This window comes from Arabidopsis lyrata (genome assembly GCF_000004255.2).
Source record: "Arabidopsis lyrata subsp. lyrata unplaced genomic scaffold ARALYscaffold_7, whole genome shotgun sequence".
In the NCBI taxonomy this organism is placed as follows: Eukaryota; Viridiplantae; Streptophyta; class Magnoliopsida; order Brassicales; family Brassicaceae; genus Arabidopsis; species Arabidopsis lyrata.
This window is the reverse complement of record NW_003302549.1, coordinates 21,951,966-21,964,692: the sequence shown is the minus strand read 5'-3', so window position 1 is coordinate 21,964,692 and position 12,727 is coordinate 21,951,966. Positions and strand designations below refer to the sequence as shown.

General features: G+C 33.0%; 1 protein-coding gene and 1 long non-coding RNA gene across 2 annotated transcripts; one reads left to right on the top strand and one right to left on the bottom strand.

The window, feature by feature from the left end:
• Positions 1 to 5,835: 5,835 nt before the first annotated feature.
• LOC110226730 (replication protein A 70 kDa DNA-binding subunit B-like) lies at positions 5,836 to 9,149 on the top strand. The gene is made up of 10 exons (XM_021019263.1): positions 5,836 to 6,649; positions 6,750 to 7,014; positions 7,095 to 7,191; positions 7,286 to 7,410; positions 7,516 to 7,600; positions 7,684 to 7,816; positions 7,894 to 8,087; positions 8,174 to 8,297; positions 8,385 to 8,597; positions 8,679 to 9,149. The coding sequence occupies exons 1-10, from the start codon at positions 6,509 to 6,511 to the stop codon at positions 9,024 to 9,026; spliced, it is 1,725 nt and encodes a 574-aa protein (XP_020874922.1). The 5' UTR covers positions 5,836 to 6,508; the 3' UTR covers positions 9,027 to 9,149.
• Positions 9,150 to 11,430: 2,281 nt separating this feature from the next.
• Positions 11,431 to 12,367, bottom strand: LOC110226731. Its single transcript, XR_002330653.1, has 3 exons — positions 12,225 to 12,367; positions 12,052 to 12,114; positions 11,431 to 11,577 (listed from the first exon to the last, which is right to left on the bottom strand). It is a non-coding gene; the product is annotated as an uncharacterized LOC110226731 (long non-coding RNA).
• Positions 12,368 to 12,727: the final 360 nt, after the last annotated feature.

Here is a 12,727-nt window from a genome sequence, read left to right as displayed (position 1 = left end):
GGGATAATAGAACAAGTGTGAGATTACAATCTTAAGAGTGTAATGTTCTTTACTGCTGTGAATTTTTTGAATTGGAAAAAAAAAAAAAACTTAAACCAATTTAGCAATCGTAAACTCTTATGAATAAACTATGATTCTAATTGTGCTTGTGTACCACAAATAATTTAAACAGAAATAATCTAAAGTTTTTGGAGTATAATATTCACTGAAACATATTTACATATATCACAATATAAAAATAAATCTAACATTTATAAAAAGTTAAACATATACAAAAACATAAAGGGTTGGCTGATTTTATAGCCCTAAACTAGTTGCATTCTCAGCTTTTCCCCTAACCTTTTTGTCTCTGAAAATTCCACCATAAACTTAGATAATTCTCACAATTGCAACATATACTTTCGGATTCATCTTTAAAACTACGCCTCCAATTGAACCGGCCAATAAACCGGTACTACATAACCCGGTTTGATTTAATTCAAATTTAACCAAATTTAAACCCGATTTTGACCCGAATTTTCTTCTTCTTCACCCGATTTTGACCCGATTGATTTTTCTTTCTTCCACTGAAATTACCCCACTGGCAATAACAACTCCGGTGACGACAGGGACGAGAGTGAAGTAAGTCAACCAAGCCTCTTTCTTAAGCGTCATCAGAAAAGCAAACATAGCGGTGAAAAACGGCGTCGTAGCACCAATGGCTTGGTTAAACGAAACAGGAAGAAATCGAAGAGAGATGTTACCAAAGACCACCGACACACAAAAAACGAGACTTAGAGCTGAGATCTTAAAGAACTGAACTCGGGATCGAATCGTCTGCATCGGAACCATCTTTAACCAAGCAATGGCGACGTAGCTGAGTAACGAACAAGCCGTCATGTGACACATGGTGAGAAAGATCGGGTACTTGAACCCGATTATGAAAAACCGGCCATTCGTCGCCATCTTCATCGCTTTCTTCTTCATGGGTCGACTTGATCTGATGAGATTCAAACTAAAACCCTAGAGAATTTCACGAATTTGGGATTGGTGGGAATCGAATCTGGACAGGAGATGGAGATCGCTCGGTCCTAGGACACAGATTCTGACGCGTGGTGATGTTATTCCATCGATGGGTAAGATTGGATTAGGTTACAACACGCGAAAATGCTGGAGACGAAGAAACTGTGAAAGAGGAAGTTGGGATTTTGGAGAAAGACGATGATGAGAAGAAGAAGAAGCTCTGCAAAAAGGAGAGATATTTGGGCTAAAGCTGCAACAACACCTCTCTCTCACTTCTCTTTCCTTTTTTAAGTTAAATGTTTATACATTTTATTTTTTTGCTGTTTTTTCATGATTTTGGTACGTATGTACGAACTGGGAATGAAGAGGAAGAAGAAGAAAAAATAAATTGGGTCAAAATCGGGTGAAGAAGAAGAAAATTCGGGTTTAAATTTGAATTAAATCAAACCAGGTTATGTGATACCGGTTTATTGGCCGGTTCAATTGGAGGCGTAGTTTTAAGAATGAATCCGAAAGTATATGTTGCAATTGTGAGAATTATCTAAGTTTATGGTGGAATTTTCAGGGGGAAAAGCTGAGAATGCAACTAGTTTATGGCTATAAAATCAGCCAACCTAAACATAAAATAATAAAAAACAAATATAAATATTAACCCAAAGACGCTGGTTCAAGACCCTCCTACGTGTGAACGAGTTTGGGATCCTGAACAAGAAAGCATTTCATTCCATTTTTGAGACAGAAATATCTCTGTATTGCCTGTTCCATATACCATTTCTATGCTATGGATCGTTCTCTGAGAAGGAGGATCATAGTAAAATTGACCCAGGATAAAAAAAAAATTCCCATGATCTCTTGTTTCTCTCAATCACCCCATTTGGGATTTTGACGCACAATTTCCCTGAAGGCAAGGAGAAACCCGAGCCTTTCTTAGAGAGAGTCTTCGAAGAACCTCTAACAAAATCCACCCACGAATCATCGGTTCCTTTCTGAACCAACGCAACACCAGGCTCAACAATGATTTTTCCAGAAGAAAAGGACTCCACAACCCTCACAGGGTCAGTCAGGACCGCCATTGAAACAATTTCAGAAACCCTCTCAGCCCGAGGAGCGATGCCCAAGTCTGTCTCAGAGACTGTCGATTGCGCAAGGGAGGGGATAGCCCGGCTAGCCTCCGACAAGACAGACGTCTCAACACCGGAGGCAGAGCCATCAACAGCGGAGACAAGAGAGGACGCAACAAGGGACGGCTCAGGGTTTGGCACAGCCCCCGAGGCCATAACCAACGACAGATCTGAACTCACAGAACCAAGATCTGAAGAAACCAAATCGGAAACTGCCGGAACTGTAGCCGCACACTTGATTGGAACACCGGAACCACCAGTTTGACCACCACCGGAGGAAGAAGCAGGAGCACGAGCATAAAGCACCGCAAACTTAGACGAAGCCAGAACCACCCCACGAAGTGGCTTTTTCTTTTTCTTCTTCTTCGGCATAAGGAAGCAATTTCCGACCACCGGCGTGAGGCTGACGTCGGGGGAGGGAAAGAAGAGAAGGAGCTGAGCGGAGGAGCAAATCTTCTAGAGAGAGAAAGATGCGTCGGAATTTCGTCCCCATTACATTGTACTTCTACATAGAATTTTGTAGATTAATCAACAAGGTACTGATCAATACTGATATGCAACAACATTTTGATAAGTCAGAGTAAGTTATTTTATTTTATTTATTTATTTATTTATTTTTTTGTAAACCGAGTAAGTTATTTTATTTATACATTAAGATCAGACTAGAAAATAAGCAATTGTTTTTCTTAGTGCACCATGTAAAATTATTTGAGATTATTTGCTCTAACAAACTTTATATATTTAATTTTAAAAATTGTATTTATTTTTTGTCAAAATAAATAAATAAATAAATATATAAAATATGTATAAAAAGAAATATATTGTAGATTTTGTTTGGTATATCTAATCGTATAGACATTTTTACCCTTAATGATAGAAACATATTCATGTTCTTAAAAGTTAAAAACAATGATATTTGATTTAATATTCAACATATTTAGTATTTTTCTATTAATATAAGATTTCTTAGATTCTAGGTTTTGTTTTCTTCTTTTCTTTATATTTTAATCATAAAATCTCAAACATTTTACACACTTACATGATACACTGAGATATCAGAAATCTGATACTATGCAAAATTGCTAATGGATTGTTTAGGGTAAAATTTTCTTCGATGATATATTTTGCTTGTCGCTGAAAAGATTTCAAACAAAAAACTTGATTATATTTTTTTTTTTGACGTCTAGATTTACTATTTATTGCAAATTATGAGAACTGTTACATAGACGATTCTACAATAGACAATTCCTTCCGACCCTTATTAGATCTACGACAGACGATACTTTGCGTATAATCCTGGCGAACGGCTATAACCCTTATTAGATCCACGACACACGATACTTTGCGTAGAATCCTAACGAACGGCTATAATTATACATCGCTGGAGATTTCCTGCACACTTGCCTCCTTTTAATCTGCTAATTTATTAATAAATTAGATCATCACCCGTACTACAGTACGAGTTAAATTTTATTTATTACAAAAAATATATATATTATATATTTTAGAATAAAGTTGTGATATATTATAATAATAATTGAAAAAATATAATTAGATTTTTTTCAGTCCCTCTATATAATATTAGAATGAATATATTTTCTTTTTTTAATTATATTCAATTATGGATATATTTTTTTAAGATATGAAAACGGAAAATAAAATTATTTTAATAAATTAATATGGTCTTAACAATGTATTAACAACCACAAAATGAGATTGCATATAATTCAGTTAGATCAAAAATCAAAATATTATAAATGAATCGCTTCTAAAACTTTATTATTTTTAATTAATTTAGAAAGTTAGCTATTATTTTGAATTAATTTAGGAAATTCTTTTTTCAATTTCTAATTCTTTGGTTGTTGAAATAGAGATTTGTTTGAGGTAACTACAGAATTTACCAATTATTCGCGTAATCGAATATGATATGAACATATATTTAGTAGAGAAATTTTTAAATTTGCCCCTTTTTCAATACCCCTTTTCAAAAATACCCCCTTTGAGTGTCCATTTTTAAGTTTGTCCTCTTTTAATTTTTAATGACCATTTTACCCTTATTTGAAACAAAATTAGGTCCACAAAATACAAAATATTTTTTGGCGGGAAAAGTGATCCCACAAATTTTTGGCGGGAAACGTGATCCCGCAAATTTCCCGCCAAAATTTTTTTTTCGGGAAAAGTGATTCCGCAATTTTTTTGGCAAAATTTTTTTGGCGGGGAAAATTTACAAGGTATTTTAAAGATTTTACTGAGTTTTTACAAGTGTTTTGTAAGGGTTTACAATGTATTTTAAAAGGTTTTACAAGGTACTTATAAAGTTTTATAAGGAATTTATAACTTGTAAAAAACTTGTAAAACCTTATAAAAAACTTGTAAAATCTTATAACTTGTAAAACCTTATAAAATAGCTTGTAAAATCTTATAATATCTTATAAATACCTTATAAATACGTTGTAAAACCTTTTAAAATACATTGTAAAACCTTATAAATACCCTGTAAAAAACCTTTAAAATACCTTGTAAATTTTTCCCGCCAAAAATTTAACGCCAAAAAAATTACGGAATCACTTTTCCCGCAAAAAAAATTTTTTGGCGGGAAAATTTTTTGGCGGAAAAAAATTTTACGGGAAAATTTTACAAGGTATTTTAAAGGTTTTACAAGTTTTTACAAGTGTTTTGGCGGGAAAAATTGAGGGATCACTTTTCCCGCCAAAAAATATTTTGTATTTTGTGGACCTAATTTTGTTATATTTCCTTATATATTTGTGATATTTTTTATTAAAAGAAGGGTAATTTAGTCATTTTGTACATAAAAAGGGGTATTTTTAAAAATGGACAGCTAAAGGGGGCATTTTTGAAAAGGGGTATTGAAAAAGGGTCATTTTTGTGAGTCTCTCTATTTAGTATATAATATATCAAATTCAACCCGTGCGTGAAGTCTATATTTTTATTTTAGAATCCTAATGAAAATATTGCGTGCACAATCTATTATTCGTTATTTCCAAAATTGCTTGCACAATCAAATTTTCAAATATTTTGTGTTTAAACCTTATTTAATCTATCTTATCATATAATCTTAACATGCCGTCTATTATAAGGATAATTTTATATCATATAATATATTACATTTAACCCTCCGTCTACTATAACTATTTTAAATATATCTTTTAAAAAAATCAAATTAAATTATTTATAATTTTTTTATATCTTTTTAATCTATTAAATATTTATGATATTCATTAAAATATTAAATTAAACTATTTTTAAATGTTCCAAATTAAAATCTTTAAAAATATTTCTTGTAGTATATAAAATTATGAATTTCAAAAAAGAATTATATGAAATTAAATAGAAATATTCAAACAGTTATAAGGATCATAACAAATTTGTTAATATAATATATTATATTTAGCCCACTGCCTATTATAAATATTTGTTATAAAAAAATCAAATTAGAGTATTTATTGATGATATTCTTTAAATATTGATGATATTCTTGAAAAATATCAAGTAAAACTAATTTTATATGTTGCAAATTAAAATATTTAAAAATCTTATTGTAGTATATAAAATAATACATTTCAAAAATAAATGTATGAAATTGAATATAAATATTCAAATTCTGACCCGTTACTCAGTTGAAATTTTTGTTGAACTTATTTTTGGTTAAAAGAAATCTACTTAACATTTTTGAAGTACATTTTTGCTCAAAGCCAATCGGGTCGGGTTTTTTTTAAGATTTTGACCCGATTAGATTTTTTGACCCGACTCATCCTCCAATCAAAACTCTCCGATCCTTTTAAATTCGAATTTCCAAAAAAAAATCAACTATTTCGACTAAATATTCTCTTATAACTGCCCCGCAATAATCGTTAGCCATATAGTTATGATACTTACCTTAACCATTAGCATAGATTTCGGAGTATATCCTACTAATACAACTTACCAAAAAAAAAATCCACATAAAATCTCTCATTCATTTCGATTACACTATCAAGTAGATGTCAACTGCCTCTAATAAAAAAGATATGATCCTTATTTTCTCACAGTATATGCTATAACTCCAACTTCCCAAAACAAAAAATCCACATAATATCTCTCATTCATTTCGATTACACTATCAGTTATTACTCAGACGATTTGGTATCTCAAGTATATGTCAACTGTCCCTAACCAAAAAGATATGATCCTTATTTGCTCACAGTATATGCCAATCAGAATATTTTTTCTGATATTCAAACCGTGGTAATCAAGATATGCGTGGATTCTATCACAAATCCTTAATTCCCTACCAATTCACTATATATATTGAAACATTTCTATGATATTCTTCACGCTTCACAATAGAAACACTAACACAGCTAAATACATACCAGATAATTGAAATGGCTGCCTCTTTTGCTTTCTTGAGAGACATCAGGCCTTACAAGACCTCCTGGCGTGTGCAAGTTAAGGTGCTTCACTCATGGCGCCAGTATACTAACCTCACAGGAGAAACACTAGAGTTAGTAGTGGCTGATGCACAGGTAACTATATGTCTACATATATAAAACTCCTAAAACTATCATATTGATACTTACTTAAATACATTGATAGTTAATCATATGTCTTTTCTTTTGTTAACAGGGTATGAAGATTCATGCATCTATCAAGAAGGACTTGGTTAGCAAGTATGTGAACCATCTGCCTGTTAATGAGTGGAGGTTTATTGAGACCTTTGCTCTTAATCATGCATCTGGTCAATTCCGACCAACTGGTCATCTCTATAAGATGTCCTTTGTCACTGGGACAACTGTCCTGCGATGTGATCCAGTCTCTGACTCCAGCTACCTGTCCTTGGCTACTTTCCCAAACATTCTGAATGGGGACTTAAATCCTTACATGTTGATTGGTAAGACATTTAAATATTTTAATTAAAGTTGCTATTACTATTTAGTGAATATTACTAACTAGATTGTTTGTTCTATTTAGATGTTATGGGACAGGTTGTTAACATCGGTGAGTTGGAAACTCTGGAAGCTAATAACAAGCCAACTACTAAGTTGGACTTTGAATTGCGTGATGAAAAGTAAGTCTTCATAATAAAAGTAAATGGCAGTAGATACTAATGTTATTATGTTTTTATTATTACTTTAGTATAACTGATAAATGATTTGTGTTAGTGATGAGCGACTGTCCTGTACCCTGTGGGGATCATTCGCTCAGCAAGTGTTTAATGCCTGCGATGCTGCTGATGGAGCCAGAGTCATCTGTCTTATCAGATTTGCCAAGATTAAGGCATACAAAGGTTTTTACCTTTAATCTTATTCACTTATTATCTATGAACCTCTCCTATATCTACAATCAGATATCTACTCTACAAAGGAACTTTGTTCTAAACCTTTCTTTTCAGGAGTGAGAAGTATATCTAACTCTTTTGATGCTACTCAAGTTCTCATCAATCCACCTATCCCAGAGGTTGCAGCTTTTCTAACAGCGTAAGAGTTTTCAACAGATTAGTGTACTTAAGTTACTGAACAAAAAACCGTTCTGTTCTGATTCAACTAACTATGTTTTACAGTTTACCTGCTGACGGCCTTGCCCTTACATTCCGTGAGAGTGTGCCCAAGTTTCAAATGGTTACAGTGGCAAAGGATGATTCCTATCTGCAGTATGAGAGGAAGACAATTTCAGAGCTATTGAGTTCTATGGAGGTTATATTACTTTATCTGATTTATATCTTAAATTTAGAATTATTCCTGATATTAACTGGTGTATGTTGTCTTTGCAGATTGGTAAAGTTAGGGTTGTTTGTACAATCTATGGAATTGACACTGACTGGGCATGGTATTACTTTAGTTGCCGTAATTGCAACAAAAAGGTAACACACATACATTCTGGTATTAATTCCGGTTCATTGAAGAAGCCAAAACCTAGATTCTGGTGTGATGTCTGCAAGAATGCTGTCACAAATGTTGTTGCAAAGTATGTAAATTCTGTGTTTCCCAACTGTCTGAATTGTACAATCTGTACAGTTTGATAGTTTCCTAATTATCTATTATACCATGCAGGTACATGCTTTATGCTAAAGTGATGGACAACACAGGTGAAACAAAATGCCTTCTGTTTGATAGTATATGTGCAGACATTGTTGGTGAATCTGCAGCAACTGTGTTAGGTGGATCGTTTGATGAGGTAACTATTTGAATCTGTTGACATGAGATTAGGCTTGAACACCACCTGTTTCTAATGTTTTAAAAATATTCTATTTAACACTTCTAGATTGAGGATCCAGAAGACCTGCCAGATGTGGTTCAGAATTTGAAAGGGAAGACTTTCCTTTTTCTTCTCTGTGTTGAGAAAGAAAACATTTGGGATGGGAAAGATTGTTACAAAGTTTCCAGGGTGCTGTCTAAACACGGTCTCTTAGGAGATGAGGCCCCAGAAGATTCAGATCAGTTGGTCAATCCTGCATCAATTGTTTCTGGAGACCAGGTAATATTTTCTTTTATTCCCTACTAAAGTATGCATCATTATATTTCCACTCATTACTAACCAACTTACTATGAAATGCAGCCACTGTTGTTGACAATGAGTCAGGATACAGAAGACTCAGTTACTCCATCGTCTAAACGTGTTTATGCCCTAAACAGTTCTGAAACTGATCAAGCCTCAAGTTCTAAGAAGGTTTGTATTCAGCCTGTGGACTTGGTTAAGTCCTCACCAGAGTTTAGATTTGAGGTTGATTCTGGAAAGAAGGATGATGAACATGGTGCTGGAGATGTTAAGGATGGTGTGATCAAAGGTGAAGGTGTTAAGATTGATGATGGTGTATCTGTCAATGGACAGAAGGTGGAGGTCAAGCCGGTGGAAAAGTTGATGAGTGTCAAGATCAAGAGGGAGATCAAGAAGGAAAAGAAGTGATCTCATGATCAGTGAAATGGGAGTGTCGGTTTTAGTCATGTTTTCTTATTGTTTTCCCCTTTGATCTTTCTATTTTCATTTACTTTAAACAGTTGTTTCCCTTTAGTTATTTAAGTTTCCCAATGAACTTAGTATTTTCGTTATTTCCATTCAATAATAAGTAAACTTTTCATTTTTTATTATATGTGTCTATCTAATTTGGAAACTCTATATACATGTTAATGTGTATGTACCTGTTTAAATGCTGACTCTTTAACAGAAGTAAATGCTCCATAGTATATATTGTTAAGTAAAGGATCTTACTGCCTGCAAACATAGAGTGAAATATAGATGTACAGTATTTATACCTGTATATGATAATCTACTAAAAAACATATATATAAACTATAGATAATATTATTTATAATCCAAATTAAAGTAATCATTACATAGAGCTGCACATCTGATATGAGACGTGAGCAGTTAAATCTGACTTTGAATCTCTTTACCATTTATCAAATATGCATCGAAACAAGTAACTATCCATAAATGAATAATTACAATCATTGCTATACTTTTATGATTATTATTTGATTTCCTTATCTCTAACGATTCAATTTCCTCTCTTTATTATAACTTACTTAACATATATTAAGTCGGTTATTTGATTTTCAATATATTTTTCCATTTTTTTCGTGCCTTCTAGATCTATACACGAAATCCCTTCTATATTCTTTATATATCATGACATAACCTCTAGGTTTCCCACAGTGCATCATCTTTCTATCTTAAAACCTCTCCAAAGTTAACTCTGCAAAAATCCAATGGGTACTATTGACTACATTTCTGATCTAAACCTTCAGAGGCCTAGATGGACTTTGTACGTGAAGATTTTGTCTATCTGGAATCAAGGCATCGACGCTTTTGCAGAACCAACAAAAATGATACTCGCCGATGAAAAGGTATATTATTTTCAGAGTTATTCTTTTGCAGTATTCTGTGGATAACTAATTTTGTATTTCTTCTTATATGTCTAGGCCAATATGATTGATGCATTTATTCCTCCTGGAAATTACTTATACAATTTTCGTCAAGGTCTCAAGGAGGGTCAGTGGTACTACATGGCTGACTTCCATGTTGTACCATCTGCTAACCCTGTTAAATACGCTTGGAATCGTTTTGCACTACAGTGTATATGGCCTACAACTATGTGGCCTGTTAGTCCTAGATCAAATAGCAATTTCTTCAACTTCATTCATTCTGATGAAGTTGAGTATGCTGGTGCTCAAGATAAAGAATATGTTACAGGTTATGCTGTAATACAGAATTCTCTTTCAGAATAACTGTAACATTGCTTCAGATTTAATTCAATAACTGTTATGTCTTCCCTATCAGATGCTATTGGTGTGATCTCTAAAGTCTCTGCTATTCAAAGATTCCCATTTGTTTGTCGTGAAGGCGAGACAGACTATGAATCCAGATATGTTCTTTTCGAAATCAAAGATGACATGTAAGTTTACTTCACCTCTATATATCAAATCAAGAACAGTTGTAATAATCATCTATTTAATTCTTTCCAAATTTAATCATTTAGGGGCAGGGTTACAAACTGTGTTGCTGTGGGTAGGTCCTGTCAGTTGCTTGTGACTAAATGGTTTAGGCACATAACTTCTGTCACTTACAATTATGACCCAGTAGTCATTGTGTTGCGTTTCTGGAGGGTTTCAGATTTCGAAGGTGAGTTTCACCCACAGTAATGTGCTATATTATTGTTCTTATTAAAAACCATACATAATTAGACTGATTATAATCAAAATGTTTTTGTTTAGGCAAGAACTGTCTAATGAGTGAGTATGGTAGTTCAAGGATTTTTCTTGATCCAACTTTCCTAGATGTTGACATCCCGAGATACATGTAAGTATATTCATCTGGAATCAACTAAGGAATTGAATATATTGAAGTATGAATTCATTATTGTGATTCTTAAATTTTTTCAGCCGTTGCTGGACAGATGGACAAACTGATAAGAAGGATGTGGCAATGGAGTTGGATCAATTGAACTAAATGGCAATTTGGTTTGAAGAATGTTTTTTGTTTATCTTAGTGTTGTGGAAGCTACTTTTAATTTTATCTATGGTTTTATTATGTAAACTTCCTTTTGTGTTTAGTTTCTTTTTACTTCATGTTCAATTGACTCAAAACTACTTATTTTTCATTAAGTTAATGGTTATCGACTTTTTATATTCCAACAAACAGTTAACTGTTAGTTTCTGTTGTGTTTAGTAGATGTTGTGTTGATAACTAAATGTATGGTTAATCTACTATTTATTGTTCAATTCTGTTTGTTCTATATCAAGAAATATACAATATATGATCAACTCTACTTATCATAAAAGGAAGTATTGCTCAGTGGTAAATCGTTTTCTTTATATGATATAACTTAGACATTTTATCATTAGTTTGGTCTAATTGTACTATCCAGAAATCTACTTTGGAGGATAGTATTTTACCTTTAACGCTATGTAGTTAATGCTGAATTTGAAGAATCCATGGCATATCTTTTTCCAATCTCCTGTTGGTACAAACAATATACAATTTCCTTAGTTATCTCGATAACACTATATATGCGGAAATTTGTTATTCAATCAGTATAATACTATCAATTCAAATATATGTGATCAAAATTAGATAACCATTAAAGATAATATATCCTGTTCCTATATATACTCCAACCGACTCTAAAGGAAATGTGAATATCATTTGTGATAGAGAATTAATAATATATATGACCATGACCATTTAAATCCTAACACCAGATTTATTTTTGCTTAGAGAGTTCTAGCAATTGTTCCAAACAGGAATAATGAGTAAAAAAACAGCACCTAACAATGAAAACATAGAGTTCTATTCCACCCCACCTAAAAGATGGCGGAGGAATGAGGCAATCAATACTAGCAGAAGTATTCCACGTTCTAATACACCTGTCTCTAATGGTTCTGTCCCTCTACGTTCTGCATTCAATACTGTTTTGCAAGATATTACTAACCTTTCATCAACTCCTGTTATACCAACTGTTATGTCTGAGGATCCACCAACGGTTAGGTCTGCACTAAAGAAGACAATAGTAAGAGGTAGGCATTAAACATTTTATGTCATTCACAAGTTTTTTTACATAACTGTATAAAGTGCAATCATTGACTTGATAGAGTAAAGTAGTACCAATTTTCTGTAATTGATACAGGTACACCCCATGGAAGCCACTTAACTTCTGTCTCTCCCATAAGCATTTTATCTACTTCAGTATCCACTCCATTAGGACTTAGGGATATGACCCTAGGTACTGGTCAAACTCCTCTTATGCCACCACCCTCTGAAACAAGACCAAGACTAGGTTAATTATTTGATTTTTTTAGATAAGGATAGTTTGTTATTTACTTGCTATCATTTTTACAATCTATTTTCTTTCAGGGAACCAATGTTTTGGTAGTTCTTCATGTATAACTACCAAGCAACCATCGAGATTAATTTCTCAGACAACAAACTTGCCCAGAAAAAATCTTCATTCAGACTTTACAGATGCAGGATCATCTTCTTATCATAAAGGTAATATTTGTACCCTTAGTTTTCGACCGATATTCTACATTCATTAACTGAATAATGAACTTTTTTACAATTATATCTCCTATAGGACACTCTGCTACAGAAACTAATGATACAGACTT